The 24,278-nt window shown below is 34.8% G+C and overlaps 2 protein-coding genes and 1 long non-coding RNA gene across 3 annotated transcripts in view; all 3 read left to right on the forward strand.

Moving 5' to 3' along the window:
- The first annotated feature begins 2,289 nt into the window (after positions 1-2,289).
- Positions 2,290-9,522, forward strand: LOC108734759. Its single transcript, XM_025981337.1, has 4 exons — positions 2,290-2,374; positions 7,050-7,204; positions 7,323-7,446; positions 9,061-9,522. Exons 1-4 carry the CDS (start codon positions 2,360-2,362, stop codon positions 9,490-9,492), a joined length of 726 nt encoding a protein of 241 aa, XP_025837122.1. The 5' UTR covers positions 2,290-2,359; the 3' UTR covers positions 9,493-9,522.
- Positions 9,523-10,749: 1,227 nt separating this feature from the next.
- LOC108735228 lies at positions 10,750-15,943 on the forward strand. Its single transcript, XR_001937545.1, has 3 exons — positions 10,750-10,840; positions 10,912-10,986; positions 15,610-15,943. It is a non-coding gene; the product is annotated as an uncharacterized LOC108735228 (long non-coding RNA).
- A 1,532-nt stretch (positions 15,944-17,475) lies between these two features.
- LOC108734770 (potassium voltage-gated channel protein Shaw-like) overlaps positions 17,476-24,278 on the forward strand; it is a 118,258-nt gene continuing 111,455 nt past the window's right edge. The window contains exon 1 of the mRNA XM_025981279.1: positions 17,476-17,642. The gene's annotated coding sequence lies outside the window, so the exon portion shown is untranslated. The remainder of the gene's footprint in view (positions 17,643-24,278) is intronic.

Below are 24,278 nucleotides of genomic sequence, written 5' to 3' on the forward strand. Positions count from 1 at the left end.
CCGCTGGGCATGGCGGAAAATAAAAGGTTAGAAGCGTTCGAAATGTGGTGTTACGGGCGAATAATGAGGATATCGTGAATAGAGAAGGTTAGAAATGAAGAGGCATTAGAAGAAGTAGGAGAACAGAGGGCGCTATGGAAGTCAATAAGAAATAGGCGAGATACGTTGGTAGAACATCTTCTCAGGCATGAAGGTTTAATCAGAGACATGTTAGAAGCATAAACAAGAGTTAATTGAAGTAGAAGTAGACCTACATTAGATTACTGTTCATAAATAGTCAGGGAAATGTGAAGATTAACTCAGGATAGGAAAGAGTGCGTGTGCGTGTCCAACCAGTGTTAGAACTGACTACCTTATGATGATGATTGGCAATAGTGGTGAAACTGTTCAAACAGAGTATTTTGACAGACATTTTTGGGACACCTAAACAATTTTTTTATTGTTAATTATTGCAGAAATGATAAATGCCGATAAATATCTACACAGATATTTTCTTTTGCCACAAGAAGTTGTTGTGAAACACACAAACAGGTATTAGATAGATATTATGTGTACGTACGCACATTGATTTTGATTTGTAGCGCCAGCAGAAATATTGACACACCTGCATATACACACACGTAGATACCTACTGTACAAAATAAGTAAATGCTTCAACATAGCCTACTTCTTAATGTCATAGATTACGGAATAGTTAATTCTGGAATATTCTTGTTCTACATGGAATAGAGCTGACCACACTTTATCATGCTCGATTTGTGTTGATTTGTTGTGGAGATATTTGAAACCGAACAATAAATTATACCAATTTGCACTATAACTAAGCCTTGAATTATAAAGTAGTGGTTCTTGAAATGACCGATATGGATGGTCATTGGTCTTACTGAAAATTTATTTTCTATAGACGATTACATCATACCTAATAAAAACACATTCCTTTGTCAAAATAGTATTTTACAAATCTAAGTTAGTAATTGGTATATAAAATTGGTTTGGTGGAAGATTACCCTAAGACAGGCTTGCCCTCAACGTGTTTTGATTTATAAAACAGAAAGAAGATAGAAGCTTTCGATGATGGACGGTTTTGATGTGTGGTGGTGTCACCAACCAGTCGTAGGACTAAAGGACCTATGAAGAAGATGAACTATTTCAATTGAAATTATTTTTAACTCATCAATATGAGGTCGTCAGTCCTAGGACTGGATGGCCACGCATTTCTGGCTAAAACTACAACATTCCACTTCTTTAACTATTTATAAATAGAAATCTAATCTAGGTCTACTTCTCTTAACTCTTGTCTCTGCTTCTAATATCTTTCTGACTAGCCCTTCATGCCTGAGAAGGTGTCCTACCAACCTATCTCGCCTATTTCTTATTGACTTCCTTAGAGTCCCTTGTTCTCCTATTATTTTTAACACCTCTTCATTTCTTACCTTCTCTATCCACGGTATACTCATCATTCGCCGGTAATACCACATTTCGAACGCTTCTAACCTTTTCTTTTCCGCCCCGTTCACCGTTCATGTTTCGCACCCGTACAGTGCCGTGTTCCAAACGTACACCTTTAACAATCTTTCAAATTTCTAAATTAACCGTTCGCGAGCATAGAAGTGACTTCTTTTTATTAAAGGCGACACGACCCTGAGCTATCTTCTGCTTTATATCCCAATTACTCCTTCCGTCCTGACTTATCTGACTTCCTCGATATCTAAAATCAGTCACTTCTTCTAAATTTTCATCTCCTATGTTTATATTCGCAGTATTTTTGTTTTAATTTTATTTATTTTCATACAATGCTGTTTTTATTACCTGTATAATGAGACCGAATTTATACGGATTACTGCGTGGTTTTTTGCTAAAAAGTGGTATATACGTAGAAACCTACATTTGAGTTTTTACGTTCTTATTGCAGTAATACTTGTTTATATGATCCACAAACACTTTTACCAGTACAAATACTACTAAAAATTGTTTGTATTATTACAATTTCGTTAGATATGTACAGAAAGATTGCAATATTTCTTACTATACATGATATTTAACAAAAGAATACAATGTTTTGGTGTATGGAAATAACAAGAAAGAGCTCTAAAAATTCGTTCATGCATGTCTTGAGCGGTTAGTTTCGAAAAGTCAACGTCTATTAGCAGAGGAAATCGCCGTTCTGTGGACGTGGTTTCTGCTGCAACTCTGGTGAATTTTGCCTGAAGAAAGGTGGAACGGTGTTTAAAAAGTCGCTGTTTCTAGTTCAATTATTTTTCATATAAAAGCGATCGTGCAGGCCATTAACTGCAGTTTGAATAGTGAATTCGAAGTGAAAACAGTTATTGCGAGATATCACAACAAGCGAAAGTGAAGCATGCAGCGTTTAATTGTAAGTATTCCCGAAACGGAAAAGCGAATACCGAAACGGAAATTAAGGAAATAAGTTTAGTTACTTTTTCGATAGAGTTCCAGTCTGCCTTTGGTTTTTGTACAATAACACAATAAGAATAGTATTTAATCATTTTTAGTGACTTTATTGCTAACACTGGCAATCAATCATCAATTTCGCGTGTTCATTATAAATCTCCTCAGAGCATTTTTCAATATTTCTTGGTTACTCATAAATCCTGTAAGGAGAAGGGAATATATATATATGCATATATTACTTTTAGTATTATATGTGTATATGACTTAAAATCAAGAAAATAACTCTTTGGAGTTCTTCATAACTGACAATTTCAAATAGTATTCCCTACAATGTATGAAATTTTGAAATCTTAACTAATATTACAAATGGGAATGTCAGTTTGTTTGTTTATTTGTTTGTTACCATTTCACTCCTTAAATACTCAAGGGATCCTTATGAAAATTTGTATACACATTGTCAGGGATACAGCAAAGAACATAAGGTACCTTTGATTCAGAAAAAAAATACTGTTCGCAAGGGATAGAAAAAATTGTTTTATGTGGTCGCAGAAGAAGAAAATATAGAGAACATATATTTATGCATTTTAGACTATTAGCTAATTTATTTTAAGGAAGAAGAGGGTTTAAATTGTTTAATTCCTGCAAGATCGTCGTAGTTTTACGATGCGAATGAAGATTGGTAAATGCAGCTAGACCGGCCAAAATTTCATTTACAGTAGTAAAAAGATCATAAATTTGATACTAATAAAAAATAGTTTATCTTTTCATTGACGACATTGCAACCAATTCCTAATCAAGAAAATCTAATAGATACACAAACGTATGAGAAGACTCATTTATCGCAAGTTGTTGGTCGTATTTTTTTTACATGGGTACATGCTTTACTTTTGCTAAATCCAAATTTGGGTTGAACTTTTAAGACTTGTAAATGCTTATACGATTATTATCCTACCTGGTAAATTATTTAATTTAGCAACCGTTATTAACACTAAAAATAAATAAATGAATCTATTCCAAGGTTAGCTATTACAAGGCTAAAAAAATTGCAGTTCCATTTTAGACGTTGAATGGTTGATCACTGCATTCATTATTTACTAATTAGAAGTATTAATGAACATTACAATGGCTAAAGTTAAAAAAAAAAGCAACGGTTCCTAAACATTCCATTTTCCGATGCCTACTGAAATTGGTAGGTATCTAACTCTTCTTTTTGGTAAATTTTATATTTTTCTTTATCATCATAGTAATCAACAGTCGTAAGTTCGAAGACTAGTTGAACTCGCACATCCACTCTGGATCATCCTAATTTAGATTCTCTTCTGCCCTTGCTGTTCCTATTTCTGGTTCTCATATATGTCTAACTAATAACCCTTCATGTCTTCTACCAACCTAACTCTCCTTTTTCTTAGTGTTTTCCAAATCCTGACAAAAACCACAGAAAACACGGTCAAAACCACCAAAAATAATAAATGATTTGACTGTTTTTGACTTTTGAACTTTCATGTAACGTGTTTAAAAATTTAATAAGCAACGAATATTGAAATCTATTGAAAACCACCTGTTAGGTGGTACGTAAATTCATCGCGTTGATTAATGAACAAACTCAAGGGTTATAAAACGTAACTTAAATTGCCTGAATGTATTCTTTTCTTTCTTTAACTAGCAGCGGTTTGGACAGTATTCTGTCGTACTGATGGAAACCAATACGATAAGTTCCAAACTTCGATTCACGTCTGATATATTCATAAAGTTTTCAGTCTGAAGACAGGTTCGTCACGCACATCCATTCCTACCCATCATGACTAAATCATCCCATTTCTCCAAAAACTAACCCAAGCTAAACCTCTAGTTATTTTCGAATATTAATTTAATTTAAGGACTATTACCTCTACCCCTTTTAACTCCTGTTTTTGCTGTTGATATGCCTCTAACTAACCTTTTATGCCTCAGAAGGTGTTCAATCATCGTATTTCTCATTTTTCTTACAATTGGTGATCTCTATAGTGTTCTTTGTTCTCTTACTTTTTCTAATACTTCTTCAAACTGATAAAAAAATTCCGTTTTCCGGGTAACTTTAACTCGATGTAGATTATTCTGCAACATAAAGTAATGAAGACGTTCTCCTTCAGATTTACTTTCTGAATAAAAGTACTCGTGTTTTATGTGCGTAAATAATTTATGAGAGATATAATTTTTCGGCTCTTGTATATCGGCAAGCAATTTATTAGATTTAACTTCGCAGAAAATTTGTTCCGCTTTTCCTTTATTTTCCAACTTATTTGATAAATTTATTCGAAAAATTAGCATTACTTATTAGCGCTCAAAATTGATTTCTAATTTTATCGAAACATACGCTAGAGTCACTACAAATCCAAACAAAATAACATGAAACGAAACGACTGATAGTGGTATTCTTAATTTCGTGTAAATTAATATTTTAGTTTTTTAGTTAGAAGTAGAAGATTACTTTTAAGACATAGCAAAACAAGCATTAGAAACTTCACAACTTTTCTTTGTATTTCTATACGGAATTTAGGACATTATATCCTAGATTACTGTTGAAAACCATCTCTTCGTGTATTATGTAAAGCAGTGGTTTTCAACCTGTGGGGCGCGCCCCCTAGGGCGCGAGACTGTTGCAAGGGGGGCATGCAGCTGTTCCAAAATATCATTTTCGAATACAAACCAAAGTCGAATAGTTGTCAAAAAAATTAATCAGCGAAATAGGTATGCGTAATCCACAATCCTCGCCGCGAATTTTTCGGGTACAAATGCTAAAACATCCATCCATACTTTTGCTGGAATATCAGTCGAGTATTTACGAAATTAGATTGTTAGAAAAATTAAGGGGGCGCAACAATTTTTTTTTAAAGGGGGNAGTCTTAACGAAATTGGTCTAGATTTTTTGAAGATTAAAAGTAGAAGAAAAGGTCATGTAATAATGATCAACATCAAAATATGCAAGGATATATCAATGAATACAAATTACATTTGTACAATACGCTGTTGATTGAGAAACACAAGCAAGTGCTGATGAAAATACGTTGTAATATTGATTTTATGAAACTTTTTCCATCGAAACGGTGTGAAATATTGTCTTGTTTTTCATTAAATTGGATCATACTACTATGTAAACTATTAAAATGTCATAAAAAGTTTACACACCCGGACATCATCCTCAGTTACAGACCGTAAATTTTAGGTTTCTAAACGCTTTGTGGAATTTTGGAGGTTTTAGTGCCTATTCACTTAACTTCTGCCGGACTTCAATTGTACCTAACAACTTATAAATATTTTTGTTACTTTTAAGTCTTTCAATTGCGGTATTTATCGTCCGTCATATCCAGTACTTCATGTCTCATTTTACCTAATGATTCTATGATGACTTAATTTGGATTATCAACAATTAAATCTAATTTTATTTAAAATAAGTGGCAAGTGTCAGATATACAATATGATATAAGAAAATGAAATTTGAAATCAGGGAAGGGATTTGTAAATGAAGTATATTATTTCCTAAATGTATTCAATAAATTTTAACCGACTTTGACTGGTGCTTTCAAATTTACAATAAGCTTTGTGCACAACTTTGCTTGAAGAAAATTTAATGGAAGATACAAATCCCTTTTAAACCCTCTTTCGTCAGCAAATAAATTTTCACCGGAATTGGTTGGAGGTATTGCTAACTGGAGAAATTTATCATAATACGTTTCTGATTTTTTTTGGAATTCGATTGAATGACACTATCAACGAGTTGTTTGATAGTCATATAGCAGAGAAGCATTTTATTTTGATAAAATTTATATTTTGAATTTGATTTACTAACAGAAATTTACTCAGAATTTATTTTTATTGTTACATTTCGTTTATCTTAAAACTTAATTTAATCTTAATTAATATTATAAACGCGAATGTAAGTTTGATTGCTGCCAATTCTCACCCTAAACTACTCAACCGATCATCATGCAATTTTGCAGGGATACAGAAAGGGAAACTGGGCACTTTTTATCCAGAAAAAAAAAATACTGCTGGCCAGGGATAGAAAAATTAATTTCATATCATCGTCGATGATCTTTGACATATACTTAGGTCATCAACGCGATCGAGACCGCTGGTGAAACCTATCATAAAATTTTGTACACATATTGTGAGGGGTGCAGAAAGGGAAACTGGGTATCTTACATCCAGAAAAAAATATCTACTGTTGCCGAGGGCTTAAAAATTTGTTTTATGTGGTAGTCGACGATCTTTATACGTATTCAAGCCGAGGGTAAAACCTATCATGAAATCTTTTACACTTATTGTCTGGGGTTCAGAAAAGAATATAGGGTGCCTTTATCCAGAAAAAATATACTTTTCCTGAGGAATATAAAAATTAGTTTTATGTGGTCGTCGATGATTTTTGATACATATTTAAGGCATTAACGCGAGCAAAGCCGAGGGTAAAACCTGGTTTCTTAATAAATTTGCCTTCTGAGGCTAATAAAACATTAGACTGACTTTTATTTACTTTAACTTGGTCATCCCCTGAGTCCTGATCGACAAATCATTCTGGCTCTATTAAAATATGCAAGACGATCATTTCAACGTTTAATTAATTTTCTTAAGGTTGATAGTTTTTTTTCTGCATTTTGCAGTTTATGTTGCTACTGTTCGGGGTGTTTGCGATTACAATCACCCACTCACGGTCGGTGATTATTAAGAGATACGCTGAGCCTGAGGACGGTAAGGAAAAAAAGATTGTGGAGTCCCAGGTGCCAGACAGTATCAAAAAAGGAAGCAAATACTTTCAGTAAGTAGTTTTATAAACGCTACAGTTTGTAGGGTTTTGTACCCGATAATGTTCTGTATTATCGTTTGTAACATCGTTTTGCAACAAATTAATATTAGTGATGTTTATTTTACTACAGGGACATATACAGTGCCCAAAATTCACCCCACGAATTAGAATTTGGACATGTTAGAGAAACACCAGATGAGTGGGAACAACGTTTCGAGAAAGCTGATTTTAACAAGAATGTTCGTCAGGGAAAGGTAATATGTAATATTATATATAAATGAAATTATGAGGACAAAGTAGTGTTACGTAGTTAGTATCAGCAATTTCTTATGCTGAAGTGTACGATGTGTTGCATACCTATTTACAAACAATTCCTTTAAATTTTAATCATTGATTACTATACATCTATTAAAAAAACATAATGGCCGACATCAGTAACAATGCCACAACAATTGAAAAAGAATGATGGCCGACAACAGCAACAATTAGAAAATAATGATGGCCGACAACAGCAACAATTAAAAACAATGATGGCCGACACTACGTCATAGTACTGTTCACAAAAGAGAATTTCGACCACTTGAAGCAATGTTGCTAACAGTTTCAAGCTTACAGTGGTTGATAGGGGGGAAGAACTAGTTAATAATAACAAAAATTGACAGTCCGTTGGATTTTGTCATAGAAACTTAAACTACCTATTGAAAATGTAAAACAACTTTAAAGAACGCAAATTTTTTCTGTTTATCTATGACGATGTTATTATGAAATAGGAATGCAAAGATATCTTTTTTATTGAGCTCTTAAAGCTATACTTCGTGCTGGTATTTTCGGGACTAAGTAATTGCTTTTTCCTCTGTCTCCTTTGTATAGCGCTTTTATCATCTAAATTTCCCCTTTTCGCGAGGAAAAAAATGGAAATACAGTGCAATCACTTCGACTGACACGGCATAAATTCTGTTAAATTAGATGCTCATCCAGTTGAATATGATTTAATATTCCCAAAAAAGAATGAAGCTGTTAGGCAGTACAGATTACTTTTCATTGATAGAAAATTGCTCGTTTAAATGATGAAAAACTTTTAATTGTCCATTTCTTTGAAAATATTCTTAGGATTATGGCATTTTAAAGAAAAAGAACAAGAATTTCGTTGCATTTAAATATTTTCTATATCTACTTATAGTAGGGTGGCTTGGACATCTGGGCAAAGTCCTAACTTAGCCTAACCTAACCTAACCTAACCTAACCTAACCTAACCTAACTAAAAATTTCCAAGGCCTCAGTCCAAGGTCCCGAGTTAAAGTGCTTTAACTTTTGAAGTCCCAGTTAAATCATAAAATCCAATTACTTCGAATTACTGATTATTTTAAAATTGGTAAAGACTTTCGCGGCCAGTAGGTGAACTGTTCCGATTCAGGTCTCAAAGCCGTCGTGTGTTGGAAAACTTCTTCAGATTGGACTGGACATTCAACATCGGAAATGAAGGACCTATGAAGAAACTCGTCACTTCGTAGCGAAACGTTAGGAAGCAACTCCAACACCCGAATTGGAACAGTTCATCTACCGGTCGCGAAAGCCTTTAGTAAAAGTAATTCGAAGTAATTGGATTTTATGATGTAATTGGGACTTCAAAGGTTAAAGCACTTTAATTAAGGGCGTTGGACCCGAATAAAAACAGTATTAGTACTTCAAAATTGATTATATCATGAATTTATACAAAGAACAGTAGGAAATGAAGTTTTAAGTAAATCGTACAATGAAACCTTCATGGTTTTCGCACGAATGGTTAGGAAAATATGTAACATACAGCGAAAATTGTGACCATACGATCATTTTATTTATTTAAATATTTTTTTTCCAACTTAATGCAGATAAGGTGGGGCGATAAAGACGGCGGTTATGGTGAACACTATTGGGACTTAAATCATGCTGGAGCAAATGACGACGAAGAGGGAGAAAAAGTCGAACAGGAGACTCAACAGCAAGCTCAATATGTCGATCAACAACAACCACAAGCACCTCAACAAACCGTTGAGCAACCCTCTCAAGCAGATTCTAAAAAAGAAGCAAAAGCAGTAGAAGAAGAAGCCGTTAAAGAGTCCGACGCTGCTCTTCTAAATTCAAGAATTCAACGACAAACGAATGACGCGGAATTCATCAACGACGAGGCCAGGCAATTGTACAAGTCCGGAAAGATGCAAAAGCATGGAGGCAATTACAGAAGGGAAGAAGACGAAATCAATTACGAAAGAGCGAAGAGAGAAAACAAACTGGGTGACGTAGAACTTGTTGGTGACGATTGAATCGATGGTGATGGTGCATCGAATTGCATCCGAATTNTACAATCTGCGTACGATAATATGATATCGTACATCCTACGTAGACATGAAATTATCGTATGTGTACGATAATTATCGTACGGTTCCGAACACTGCCGTTGTAGTGTGGCTGTAGCTCCTGGAAGGAGAGTTCTTTCTCTATTTTTCCCGCTCTAGTGTTCCATCAACGAGAAAGCTGCTAGAGGAGCTCGAGGTAGAGTTCTCCCCGTTTATTCTGAGAGCTGGAAGCTCCTTTTATTCACCCTCGCCTATGTAGGGGTAGCTCAGCGCGGTACTGCTAGGGTAGTGGTCAGTGTTCACAACCTGAAGCGAGGAAACTATCGTACCTGTAGCGTAGAATTATCGTACATGGAGCAAAATTATCGTACTTTTCAAAATAATCACTATAATTAGTAAATTACTTGTATTAATCGTGTAAAAAGACAGACCTGAACTACCCCCACCCTTTAAATTAAAAATCAATAATAGATAGAAAAATACTTAAATATAACAAGATATAGGGGATGGAGGTATGTTAGTGGGGTGTTTTTGACCTTAGGCTATGGTTAGTGACTACATGACTACAATCACAAAATTGTGGATGGGAAGACCATCGACCCATCTGGTGACCAACACGAAGGGATGTTACCTGCCGAGGAAAAATCTATATACTAGCATGATAACGTTCTTTTGCTGCAGGCACGTTCTTCTAAATTTAACACTGCGTATAACAAAAATGTTTATAGCGCTGTGAGCAAAAAGAAAAAAAATATTCGCGAATAAGAAAAAGTCTTCGTGATATTGTCGGAGAGGGTTAGAATAAAATAAATTTTGAATGCATGAAAATTATCGTACAATCTGCGTACGATAATAATATGATATCGTACATCGTACGTAGACATGAAATTATCGTATGTGTACGATAATTATCGTACGGTTCCGAACACTGGTAGTGGTACTAAGAGACGGTAGCCTTCCGTGGTAGGGTAGCGTTGCTGAGTCGTACGACGGATTTCGCGTGGCGCCCTCCTGAGCGGTATTACGATGAGTTACGGAACCAACCGGGTTGATCTGATGAATATTGGTGGTGCTGATTTACAAGCGGTTACGTCGTGTCAAAATTAGATGCCCCAAATCCGATGGCAAAATCATCGTACGTTTTCATATACTCATGCAGTGTAGCTTATAGGTATTATTATTGGTACATGCTCAAATATTCCGTACCCGATCTAGATACCAAAGAAACAATTAATTGTTATTGTATTCCTGTCATAATTTCTGCTACTTTTAGGCAACTTGTGGTCTTAAAGCTCTTAAAAATTAAAAAAGAAAGGTAAGTAATACAAAGGAAATCATATGTTAATAATACACTTAATCAATCAATTAATTTTGTGTAATTATTAGATGCAAGCGGTAAAAAGGATGCAAGATGTTAGCAAATTTGCTAGGATATTGGACAGCGCTGCGAAGGCAAATCAGGTAAATATCGTAGATTAGGTTTCGTCAGTTTCCATTCCAATATTCGATTTTTCATCTCTAGTCCACACATGTTCATATTCATCATTAGAAGGTCGTCAGTCCTAAGACTGGTTGGAAACGCACCTCCACTCTTTTCTATTCTGCGTTAATCTTCGCATTTCCCTAAAACTAGAATAACCCATATCCTTAACTATCTGCGAACAGTCACCTAATCTACGTCTACCTCTACCCTTCCTAACTTTTGTTTTTGCCTCTACTATGTCTCTGACTAGACCTTCATGCCTGAGAAGGTAGTCTACCAACCTATCTTGCCTACTTTTTATTGACTTCTCTAGAGTCCTCTGTTCTCTTACTCTTTCTAATATCTCTTCATTTCTAACACCACATTTCGAAAGCTTCTAATATTTTCACACATCTTAAGGTCGTCATTCCTAAGACTGGTTGGATACGCGTCTCCACTCTGTCCTATCCTCAGCTAATCTTTGTATTTCCCTAAAACTAGGACATCCCACATGGTTTATCAGGAGCGGACTGGGACTATGAAAAGGCCCGGGAATTCTAGGAGTCAAAGAAGAAAAAAGAAGTCTAAAAAGAAGAGCTCAACGCTGTTTTTTTGTTTATGTATTAACTAAACACAACGATTTTCTGTTGGTATCATTTATTGGTATCGAAAACTTTGCTTCTGTCTATAATTACTTAATTTTTGACGTGACGTCTTATAATTCGATGGAGCCGGCTGCACGCACGAAAAAACATGACTCATGCGGTGTTACCTCGCTCTGAGGCGTTCCATTTAAGGCTTGATGTGCAAGCGAGAGCGCGGAACGAGCGACAAAGAGGCACAATCGGCCTCCGCGTTCGGCAGCGTTCGACATCTGTCTCTCTCCTACTNGAAGTGCCATAAGAAATGTATTAGGGGTTTAAGGGATTAATCCCCTAAATTCCTTACTCATTCCAAATCCAAAAGATCCAAATGGAACCCTATATTGATGTGACAATACTATCCATTTGTACGTTTGTTAGATAGGTACATACAATTACAAAAAAAATGAGAATGTAGATAGTTGTTTGGCTTAAATACGAAAATATAACAAATGATATCATTTCATACAATAAACGGTTAAATACTTAATAAACTTTAAGGAGAGGGGGTCACTACCCCGCCAGCTAATTTGCCGCAGTCTAAAATTACCTACCCCCTTCGCACAGCTATTTAGATCATCAACTTATTTCAGTAATTCACCTTTAAACTACCGAACGATTTATTGGTACCTGGGTGAATAACGTTTCATTTTCCTGCTATAAAATAATTGGTCCATTTCAACCTAACCTAACCTAGCCTAACATAACCCAGCCTCACAATATGAGACATTTTAATAGATATATACACAGATACTTTTCTATGGTACGAAATCCTTGATTCGGGTGTTATATTTGGGTGGCTTTCGTTTGATATCTGTGTTATACTGATGGTATTTCATTTTTATTCCAAATGATAATTCGTAAACTGGTTTTTGAATTTTCCGAACCATGGAATCGTTAATTTTAATTAGAAACGTTCAGAATGAACGAAGTTACAAGCTCACGGCAGTCTCTTGTTATTGGACGGAAGAATAAAAGCAGCACAAAGAGATGTTTCAGATTGTAACTAAAACAATAGCCAAGAAAATGATAACAGATATTCGAACTGTGGAAGGAAGGTTTCTAAAAGCGATTCGGTATCTTGAGTTTTGTAATTAATTAAACTGCATAACTTGAATGGTTGTTAAACTTTCTGTGATTTATCTAGACTTAGTATCTCACATAAAATTACAGTGTATTTTTATTAGTTTAATAAGACATACTGAAACGCAAAATTTAAATTTAAAGAGAAGTTGACGATTTTTTATGTGCGAGTTCGACTCAAAGCATTTTACAAAGATCATCTTTACTATGGGGTCATTATTAGCATTTCCAATTCTTCCCATTTTGATTGAATGAATGAACAGGTAGATTAAAAATGCGCCCATTTGTACATATCCCGAAAAACATGTCACATTCTTAACTACTGATATTTCCAAACAGTAATCTAATCAAGGTCGTTCCCTGTCTGTCTTTGGTCCTCATAAGTCACTAGCTAGCCTTTCACGTCTTAGAAGGTGTCGTATAATTCTATTTCTTTTTTTTTTGTTATCGTCTTCCACAGCGTGCTGGAAATGTCTACGACGTGCAGACGAGACCCAATACCAGCATAAATAGGTATGTACTTTGCGGCTCTGTTTGGTTATGTGTCTACCATCTAGGGGTAGTTACACTATAGGTTCAGTTCGATAAGTTAATATCATTATGAACCTTGTAGAACATTTTTGAATTCCACAAAATGCAGTAATACTCTGCAGATGACATTCATTAAGCTAGTAATTCATTATACAGCGTGATGTTCTGAATATCTACGTACGATTCAGTTTGTAATGCTAATTTTTATAACCACCTCCTTGGTTAATAGCCCTTTATGAATATTAAAATGTACCTCATCATCACAAGGTTGTCAATCCTAAGCCTGGAAATAAGTGGCAAGCTTGCAGGAGGCGATGGGACACCATAAAACAAGAAAATTAAGTAAATGTTTAGTAGTCTGAAAGCCCACCGTTTTCGAGAAAATCGTACAGTCAAAGGCCAGTCCGGTCCTGGAGGGATAAACGACATTGCAACGCTGCATTCCATCAGCTGCAGTGTTGTACGAGTATATCTGTTGTATTTTGTGTTCTTAATACTATGTCGAGGTGTGGTACTTTCAATAGGACTGTATACTACATTTTTACATTTTTAATCGATGTAGTTGCTTAATTGTTATCGTAGTTGCAAATATAAGTTGCAAATTCACGCCCAGATTGAAACTCCGTCTGGTTTTCTTATAAATTCTTTTAATCACGCTGCTTTACTTACCATACGATTCCCTATTGCATCTGGTTAAAACCCTTGCCTGCTATTAATTGGGGCACCCTGTATAGGTACATATTTAACTCAACGAATAATTAGCTAGGAACCCAATTAGTTGAGTAACTTTAATGTCAGAAGTCCGTTCACTGCCTGGTTACTAATAAAAGTAACTTTTGAGCTAACAAAACCACTTAAACAAAAGATGGCAAGCGTTTAATTAGTTTGCAGAAATTGTAAAATAAAAGCTGATTTCGACGTATCGCCTTACCTACCTGCTACACGTGGGCAGTCGAGTTCTTTTGCCTCTTCTGACGCCGATTTTTTAACTTTTTAGTTTCTGTTTAACGAAGATAACGACTTGCTGACGTTTTTTCCTTCTCAATTTAATCTGATAATCATAATTAACGAGCTCGTTAATGCAAAGAATTCGGAGAATATCACGGCTACCTCGAATACTTTTTGTAAATTTGGTAAAAGTTTTTAATAGAAAGAAATCGAGCGAGAAAAATTGAATCAAAATCGGGGAGGATTGCTCGAAAATTGCTTATTCACCGAGAATTTCGACCTACACTTTTTGTATGATGAGTGCCTAGGTATCAGTTTGTGACAGCATTTTGTAAAATCAGAAATATATTTAAAATTGGGTACATTGTAGGTAGGTGATATAAACATACACAACTAGGAGGTATTTATCACTGTTGTACGACTTTTTTGTTATTCATGAGACAATTTCGTTGATACAATAACACAATCTCAAATTTACAGCAATAGGTAATTCATCTTGTAGCGTAAGTACACCGCTACGACATCTATGATCGGAGCAAATAGTACTAAGGCGCTCGGGTTATTTTTAAAATAGTTATCATGGGCTTCTATTGCCTAAGCGGTACCTACATATAGCAGTACTGGTAGATCTCAGTAAAATAACGAAAATTATTAATAATTAAGTTGAATAAAAAATAATTTAATAATAATCACTTGTCCCTTTTTAAAATGAATATTAGTAACTTAAACCATTTTAAATTTTATCGTGTTATAAAATTTGAGACAGCAGGCAAATTAAGAAGAGTATTATCCATAGGTAATTAAAGTGGGTGAAATTTTCCACATTGAGNAAAAATGAAATCGTTCCATCAGTATTTTCTTATGACGTTGTGACGTTCAACTATCGTCAGTAAACCGACTTTACAGACAACCGATTTTTGGTTATCTAAAGAATCTCCAGGGGTTAATGGGTTAAAAAGCTTACGTTTAAGCGTCCATGGACCCTGTACCGTGGGGGGGGGATCCAGGGGGAACTCTCCCAAACTCCCTTATGACTAGTCCGCCCCTGTCTACTTATAACTATTTCTAACTCTACTCCTGTTTTTGCCTCTAATGTCTCTGACTAGTCCTTCATGTTTGAGGAGGCGTCCTACCAACCTATCTTGCCTATTTCTTATTTACTTCTGTAGAGTCCTCTGTTTTCCTATTATTTCTAATCCTCGAATCCTATGTACCGGTTCTTTCCTTTTTCTATCGTCTTCTCTATTATTATCAGTAAAGCTGGAATAGATCTCCGCACACCTCCATTTCTTCTAAACCCAAATTGATTTTTGCCTAATAGTTGTTACTATTGATTTTTAAATTGAAAATTTCCCGATTGGAAAATTACAATAAGTGGCAATATATATTTCTGAAATATTATTCATTTTCATCTTGCAGAATACTATTCTTACAACGGCCAGAAGGACGATACCAAATGGTCAGATGTTTATGAGACATGTTAGTTACCAACATGTAAACAGAATTTTTGCTGAACCATCAGTGCGATTTTCATGGCCCGCAAAAGTTATTGTAGGAATAGTTTCGTTTATAGTTATGAACTCGGTTCCGATCTATTTCACCCTTCAAATACCAGAATACCGAATAAAGAGACTTGGATATTAACTTTTTGACAATTGTTACCCTTTTTGTTGTTGTTCTCTTTGAATTGTTACTTAAAGATTTATTCATCTTTCATGTTTGTATTATTTAATAAAAGAAATGTGTTCCTTAACGAATGTTTTTATAAATATTGGGGGATGAATGAATTATTGCAAACGGCGTGGTGAACGCCACCTGTGGTACAATTCACATTTAGTGGAATTCAATATGCTCAACAAGGTCCATTTATGTTGATGGATATCTACTTGCACCGAACGACATGTCCTAGAGGATTAGGCCATTGCTTAGCATTCGGGAGGACGCCGGTTCGATTCCCGGTCCGTCTCTGCCTTGGTCCAAGTTTTTCTGTGGTTTTCTTGGACCACTTAGGTAAATGCTGGGGCAATAATATTCCACAGATAATCATTCATTCTCTTCTGTCTTCATTTCGTCCGTCTCAACCTTCTCACCCGAACCACCACCCACCCATTCCCACGATTCCTGAAAGCAGGCTGAAGAGGGCCTTCCGCCCTACCTTCCGGCGTAGTCCGGAGAGACTGCTCGCCTACCAGCATTACTGGCTGTGTAGAGATAATAAGGAAGATACGTCCATTCTCACAAATAATTTATTGTGCACTAAGCCAATTTTGGTCGTATCTACCATAGGATCGTCAATCGTCAGTTCTTGGTCCTAAAACTGGTTTGACACGAACCTCATCTCATTCCTATCCTGAGCCAGTTCTACTATTTTCTTAGTCAAACTTGGACTATGAGAAGATTCATGAAATAACTATTGCTTTTTCATATCTGAATTTGTAAAATACATCCAATTTTCATCAGAATTCTTTTAAAGAAATGATCGTCAAGTGGATTCTCCAGCAAATGTCTGGACGCATCAATCCGCCATTGAACCTGTTCAGCAAAACCGATGCTGGATTGTGATATGTTAAGTTTTCCAGGTATTTCACGAGTACTTTTGTTAGGTCTTGCTTCTACAGCTTGATATAAAGATTCGATATACGTTGATATAGGTGTTCCAGCATGGGGTTTATCTTGAAGGCCCAATTCTTCCAATTGAAAACGCTGCAACCAAAGTTACTCCGTGCGTTCTGCCACACAGTTTTCAGCCTCCATACTACAAATTTCTTTAGCATCAGTTACAAACGGGGAAATCCTCGGAATAACTGGTTTCACTCAAAGGAAATGTGTGCTAGGTACATACCTCAACAGTACAAGAAATCACCTGCACATTGTCGTTTCCTTAGCTCTTTCACGCGTTTGAAAATGTTCAAGTAACTAGTGCATAACCGAAGGAACTTATGCCAATATCTTCAATTTGATGTGGGTATGGTACAGAAAACATTTGTTTCCAATTGGTATCTACCGATAATGTAGATTATAGACTGTAATAATGGACGCTGTTTTGATAACATGGTTAAATATCTCAATATCTTAACTTCACTTTCTACTGAAAACCAGTAATCATGGAGCGGGATGCGTTTGAGGGGGTGCTTGGCATTGTGTTATCGTTATGTTATTTTTGCGTGTCTACGTGGCAGCGAGCAGCATCCCGGTCCAGAATCCAGAAAATTATATTGGTTGCGCCGCCGTCAGATCTGGCGTGTTCAAAGCGCGCTCCGCGAAATCCAGTCGGCTGTTTGCAGCTTCAGTTGTCGTTGGAGCAACGAAAATATCGGAATATCTCCATGTTCTTACGCGATAAGCGGGCAATCTATTAAATACGAAAGGTGAAAGTTTTGAACTCGGTTTTCGTTTTTCAAGGGGGAAGAAGAAGAATAAAAAGCGGCGGAAGTTCAATCACCGAATTTGAGGTAGGATGAGAAGTTAATGTATAAAGTTGGAAAAAACAGATTTATTAAAAAAGAATAAAGAAAAGAATTATAAGTTGTCTTCCTCTTTGTCAGGTTTTTTATTTCGTTAAGGAAGTTCTGGAACAAGGTAATGAAATTGGAGAGTAAAATATGTTTCAGTTCGTGAAATATTTCAGTTATTGGATAAATATAAATCTTACTTATTAAAAAAACGTTTCACCTTCGATCTAGTAGTTACAATTTATTTACTCTATAATAAAAAGAAAAGAAAAAGGACCGTTTATTTCTTGTTAATGTTCTTATAATGCTACCTGGATAATTAATTTATTAAATGCGACCATTTTAAATAAGAACATTTTACAACTTTTCTTCTTTAATTTTCGCCAATTGCAATGCATTTTTAATTTCAATCAGTACAAGTACAAAACATCACAGAAAGATCAAAGTTATACGTTGGACATACTGGTCAAGTTGTTAGAAAACGCTTTGGCGAACATACAAACAGAAGAAACATGAAATAAAACCCATTGTACGCATGTTATGTTTGGAATAAAAACTGCTGATCTAATAATGAGTAATTAGTAGGTGTCTATATTTTGAGCAACTTCGAGGACCTAAGGTAACATTACTAGGCATTTAAACCTTTATCAATAAATCTAGAATGTATTCAATTTTAAGGTTCATTATGATTAAATATTGTTTATTAAGTTTGATTAGACAATGTGTAGCAATGGGAGAATTGTATCCAGTAAATAATAACTTTCCTGTAAATGTTGCACATACGCAAAATAAAAATTACTATGATTAACGATTAATAAGTGAAATTTTGAATTCTGGTTCAAAGGTACCCGTGGAATTAATTGTAAGTAAAAGATCAACAACTCAAAATTGCACCCACAACATTAAGAATTCTAAAATGGATCTCGACACTCAAGGAGTTATTTTCAGTTAGAAACAGACTGTAAAATTTCACTGTTTTCTTTAGTTCAATTCCACATAGTTTTATTTGATCTTTTTGCTCACGATGATCAACTTTAATTGTTTTACGTTGTCTCTAGAATTTTTTTGCGAAATACCTGGGTACTAGGAGCAAAATTCCTTTTGGTCTTGCAGTCGTGGTTTGGGTTGCGAAAATGTCTTTATACTAGCAAAATCAAGACTAAGACCAAACGAACAAGACGAAGACTAAAACCAAGATCCTACGAATATGAACGAGATTAAAACCAAGACCAAGAACAAATACGCAAGACTAAACGAAAAATTATCCCTTCCAATGGATTTATGGGTTGTACTCTTTGAAGCAACCTTAAATATTCTTTTCGTGGAACAAAAAATTTTTAGTATTTGAAATTTTCAGTTTACTTGACTAGATTTTACCACCAAAATATATATAAAAACAAGAAACTTTACCACTGTTTCGATAAAGGGCAAGAATGTCCTTGGCGAAAGTGCTCTTTGTCCCTGGTTGAGATATAGAGTCAAAATATTTTTTTTTTCGATAATTTTTACTTCTTTCGTGTAGGTACCTTGTACTATTTTGTTTTCTAAAAGGTCAATTTAAGGAACTATCGACACTATTTTCTTTGAAAGTCATGACAAGCTCGCATGTATGACAGAATATTTCAGCATTTAAGATAATTATTGTGATGGCAAGTATTTGAGCAACACCAAGATTAACGCCGAATAAGCAATACCAAGAATAATACAAATGATGGAATAGTCTTGATCTTGGTCTCGCTGTACTCAAATGAGCATGACTGTAAGAGATTTATTGTTTAAAGTAAGATATACCTATATTGTTTTTCTAAAAATATCTACGCTTTATACTAAATCGATGGAACTCTCTTTTATTCTCTTATTTGTTTTTAAATCAGTTTCGGTGTTTTGAAAAGTCTTTTAAAAATGCACGAGGCATACAAATTGCTTTAAGGAAGAAGGCGTTTTATGTCTTCAAAAAGGCCAAATGATTTGCATTGAATCTTTTTTATTTAAAATACTTTAATTTAAGAGGACTTCTTAAAAGCGAAGTGATACCCAAAAAGGATTTTTATTAGTTTACCCTTTTTACATTTTACATTATTCAGACAAAGTTTTCCTTGAAGCATTCATTTAACTTTTTCCTAATTTGTAATGGAAAGGTTTTTTTTTAATAAAAGATTTTGATGAGACTAATGTCCTGTCATTTGATAACGATTGTAGATTTTTAGAGCAACCGAAACGTCGTGAGTAATAAGTTTACAATACAGGTAGTAAATAGTCCGAGTCAGCATTATTTAAACATAGAATAAGTGCCATGAACGATCACAATACATAATTGATACTAATCAAGCAAACCTAACCTGGGAATGCAACTGCCTAACCTAACTTAACCTACCTTTGACAGATGCTAGGTGTCATTCCAAAAACATCCTCTTAAAACACGACCGCTCGGATGACCCCTGAAAAAATAATGTTTTTGACTAAAATAATAATAGAAAATACTATAGTTCAAATGGCGCGGTAAACGTCATCTGTAGTACGATGCTACATTTTAGGATTACGTATGCTCCAACAAGGTTACCGCGCCATTTGTGGTATTTTCTAAAACGCGCTGTTAAGACAGCAGGTAAAGCTTGGTCTGTGTTCTGTCGGAGCTGCCTGCGACGCGCTGATGAGATCCAAAAAGATCGAAATCGCGATCCGCGTCTGGCAGTTTCGACAGAATACAGACCACTTCGAATTATNACCGTTCGCGAGCATAGAAGTGACTTCTTTTTATTAAAGGCGACACGACCCTGAGCTATCTTCTGCTTTATATCCCAATTACTCCTTCCGTCCTGACTTATCTGACTTCCTCGATATCTAAAATCAGTCACTTCTTCTAAATTTTCATCTCCTATGTTTATATTCGCAGTATTTTTGTTTTAATTTTATTTATTTTCATACAATGCTGTTTTTATTACCTGTATAATGAGACCGAATTTATACGGATTACTGCGTGGTTTTTTGCTAAAAAGTGGTATATACGTAGAAACCTACATTTGAGTTTTTACGTTCTTATTGCAGTAATACTTGTTTATATGATCCACAAACACTTTTACCAGTACAAATACTACTAAAAATTGTTTGTATTATTACAATTTCGTTAGATATGTACAGAAAGATTGCAATATTTCTTACTATACATGATATTTAACAAAAGAATACAATGTTTTGGTGTATGGAAATAACAAGAAAGAGCTCTAAAAATTCGTTCATGCATGTCTTGAGCGGTTAATTTCGAAAAGTCAACGTCTATTAGCAGAGGAAATCGCCGTTCTGTAGACGTGGTTTCTGCTGCAACTCTGGTGAATTTTGCCTGAAGAAAGGTGGAACGGTGTTTAAAAAGTCGCTGTTTCTAGTTCAATTATTTTTCATATAAAAGCGATCGTGCAGGCCATTAACTGCAGTTTGAATAGTGAATTCGAAGTGAAAACAGTTATTGCGAGATATCACAACAAGCGAAAGTGAAGCATGCAGCGTTTAATTGTAAGTATTCCCGAAACGGAAAAGCGAATACCGAAACGGAAATTAAGGAAATAAGTTTAGTTACTTTTTCGATAGAGTTCCAGTCTGCCTTTGGTTTTTGTACAATAACACAATAAGAATAGTATTTAATCATTTTTAGTGACTTTATTGCTAACACTGGCAATCAATCATCAATTTCGCGTGTTCATTATAAATCTCCTCAGAGCATTTTTCAATATTTCTTGGTTACTCATAAATCCTGTAAGGAGAAGGGAATATATATATATGCATATATTACTTTTAGTATTATATGTGTATATGACTTAAAATCAAGAAAATAACTCTTTGGAGTTCTTCATAACTGACAATTTCAAATAGTATTCCCTACAATGTATGAAATTTTGAAATCTTAACTAATATTACAAATGGGAATGTCAGTTTGTTTGTTTATTTGTTTGTTACCATTTCACTCCTTAAATACTCAAGGGATCCTTATGAAAATTTGTATACACATTGTCAGGGATACAGCAAAGAACATAAGGTACCTTTGATTCAGAAAAAAAATACTGTTCGCAAGGGATAGAAAAAATTGTTTTATGTGGTCGCAGAAGAAGAAAATATAGAGAACATATATTTATGCATTTTAGACTATTAGCTAATTTATTTTAAGGAAGAAGAGGGTTTAAATTGTTTAATTCCTGCAAGATCGTCGTAGTTTTACGATGCGAATGAAGATTGGTAAATGCAGCTAGACCGGCCAAAATTTCATTTACAGTAGTAAAAAGATCATAAATTTGATACTAATAAAAAATAGTTTATCTTTTCATTGACGACATTGCAACCAATTCCTAATCAAGAAAATCTAATAGATACACAAACGTATGAGAAGACTCATTTATCGCAAGTTGTTGGTCGTATTTTTTTTACATGGGTACATGCTTTACTTTTGCTAAATCCAAATTTGGGTTGAACTTTTAAGACTTGTAAATGCTTATACGATTATTATCCTACCTGGTAAATTATTTAATTTAGCAACCGTTATTAACACTAAAAATAAATAAATGAATCTATTCCAAGGTTAGCTATTACAAGGCTAAAAAAATTGCAGTTCCATTTTAGACGTTGAATGGTTGATCACTGCATTCATTATTTACTAATTAGAAGTATTAATGAACATTACAATGGCTAAAGTTAAAAAAAAAAGCAACGGTTCCTAAACATTCCATTTTCCGATGCCTACTGAAATTGGTAGGTATCTAACTCTTCTTTTTGGTAAATTTTATATTTTTCTTTATCATCATAGTAATCAACAGTCGTAAGTTCGAAGACTAGTTGAACTCGCACATCCACTCTGGATCATCCTAATTTAGATTCTCTTCTGCCCTTGCTGTTCCTATTTCTGGTTCTCATATATGTCTAACTAATAACCCTTCATGTCTTCTACCAACCTAACTCTCCTTTTTCTTAGTGTTTTCCAAATCCTGACAAAAACCACAGAAAACACGGTCAAAACCACCAAAAATAATAAATGATTTGACTGTTTTTGACTTTTGAACTTTCATGTAACGTGTTTAAAAATTTAATAAGCAACGAATATTGAAATCTATTGAAAACCACCTGTTAGGTGGTACGTAAATTCATCGCGTTGATGATGAACAAAAATTAACTTAAATTTCCTGAATGTATTCTTTTCTTTCTTTAACTAGCACCGGGTGGGACAGTATTCTGTCGTACTGATGGAAACCAATAAGTTCCAAACTTCAATTCACGTCTGATATATTCATAAAGTTTTCAGTCTGAAGACTGGTTCGTCACGCACATCCATTCCTACCCATCATGACCAAATCATCCCATTTCTCCAAAAACTAACCCAAACTAAACCTCTAGTTATTTTCGAATATTAATCTAATTTAAGGACTATTACCTCTACCCCTTTTAACTCCTGTTTTTGCTGTTGATTTTGCCTCTAACTAACCTTTTATGCCCTGGAAGGTGTTTTACCATCATATCTCTCCTTTTTCTTACAATTGGTGATTTATATAGTGTTCTTTGTTCTCTTACTTTTTCTAATACTTCTTCAAACTGATAAAAAAATTCCGTTTTCCGGGTAACTTTAACTCGATGTAGATTATTCTGCAACATAAAGTAATGAAGACGTTCTCCTTCAGATTTACTTTCTGAATAAAAGTACTCGTGTTTTATGTGCGTAAATAATTTATGAGAGATATAATTTTTCGGCTCTTGTATATCGGCAAGCAATTTATTAGATTTAACTTCGCAGAAAATTTGTTCCGCTTTTCCTTTATTTTCCAACTTATTTGATAAATTTATTCGAAAAATTAGCATTACTTATTAGCGCTCAAAATTGATTTCTAATTTTATCGAAACATACGCTAGAGTCACTACAAATCCAAACAAAATAACATGAAACGAAACGACTGATAGTGGTATTCTTAATTTCGTGTAAATTAATATTTTAGTTTTTTAGTTAGAAGTAGAAGATTACTTTTAAGACATAGCAAAACAAGCATTAGAAACTTCACAACTTTTCTTTGTATTTCTATACGGAATTTAGGACATTATATCCTAGATTACTGTTGAAAACCATCTCTTCGTGTATTATGTAAAGCAGTGGTTTTCAACCTGTGGGGCGCGCCCCCTAGGGCGCGAGACTGTTGCAAGGGGGGCATGCAGCTGTTCCAAAATATCATTTTCGAATACAAACCAAAGTCGAATAGTTGTCAAAAAAATTAATCAGCGAAATAGGTATGCGTAATCCACAATCCTCGCCGCGAATTTTTCGGGTACAAATGCTAAAACATCCATCCATACTTTTGCTGGAATATCAGTCGAGTATTTACGAAATTAGATTGTTAGAAAAATTAAGGGGGCGCAACAATTTTTTTTTAAAGGGGGGCACAGGTACAAAAAGGTTGGAAACCACTGCCGTAAACATTTCCTTTTTCTTATCGTTAGTCAGACTCTGTAATTTATGGATTAAAAGCATTATCCAATTACACATTCGCCTATATTTTAACGTGTAAATTCTCAGACTGCCCTATTATACGAAACAACAACGGGAAGTAATTTCAACTTATTTTCTTTCTATTACACCATACGCGTCGTGTTTTCTCGGAAACATCTTCATCT

This window comes from Agrilus planipennis, unplaced genomic scaffold, assembly GCF_000699045.2.
Source record: "Agrilus planipennis isolate EAB-ADULT unplaced genomic scaffold, Apla_2.0 scaffold5, whole genome shotgun sequence".
Lineage (NCBI taxonomy): Eukaryota > Metazoa > Arthropoda > Insecta > Coleoptera > Buprestidae > Agrilus > Agrilus planipennis.

What these genes read in the sequence shown, in the direction of transcription:
- LOC108734759 (XM_025981337.1), top strand. An exon ending in AAAGGAAGCAAATACTTTCA is followed by an intron (nt 7,205 to 7,322) that starts GTAAGTAGTTTT and finishes ATTTTACTACAG; the next exon opens with GGACATATACAGTGCCCAAA. An exon ending in AGAATGTTCGTCAGGGAAAG is followed by an intron (nt 7,447 to 9,060) that starts GTAATATGTAAT and finishes AACTTAATGCAG; the next exon opens with ATAAGGTGGGGCGATAAAGA.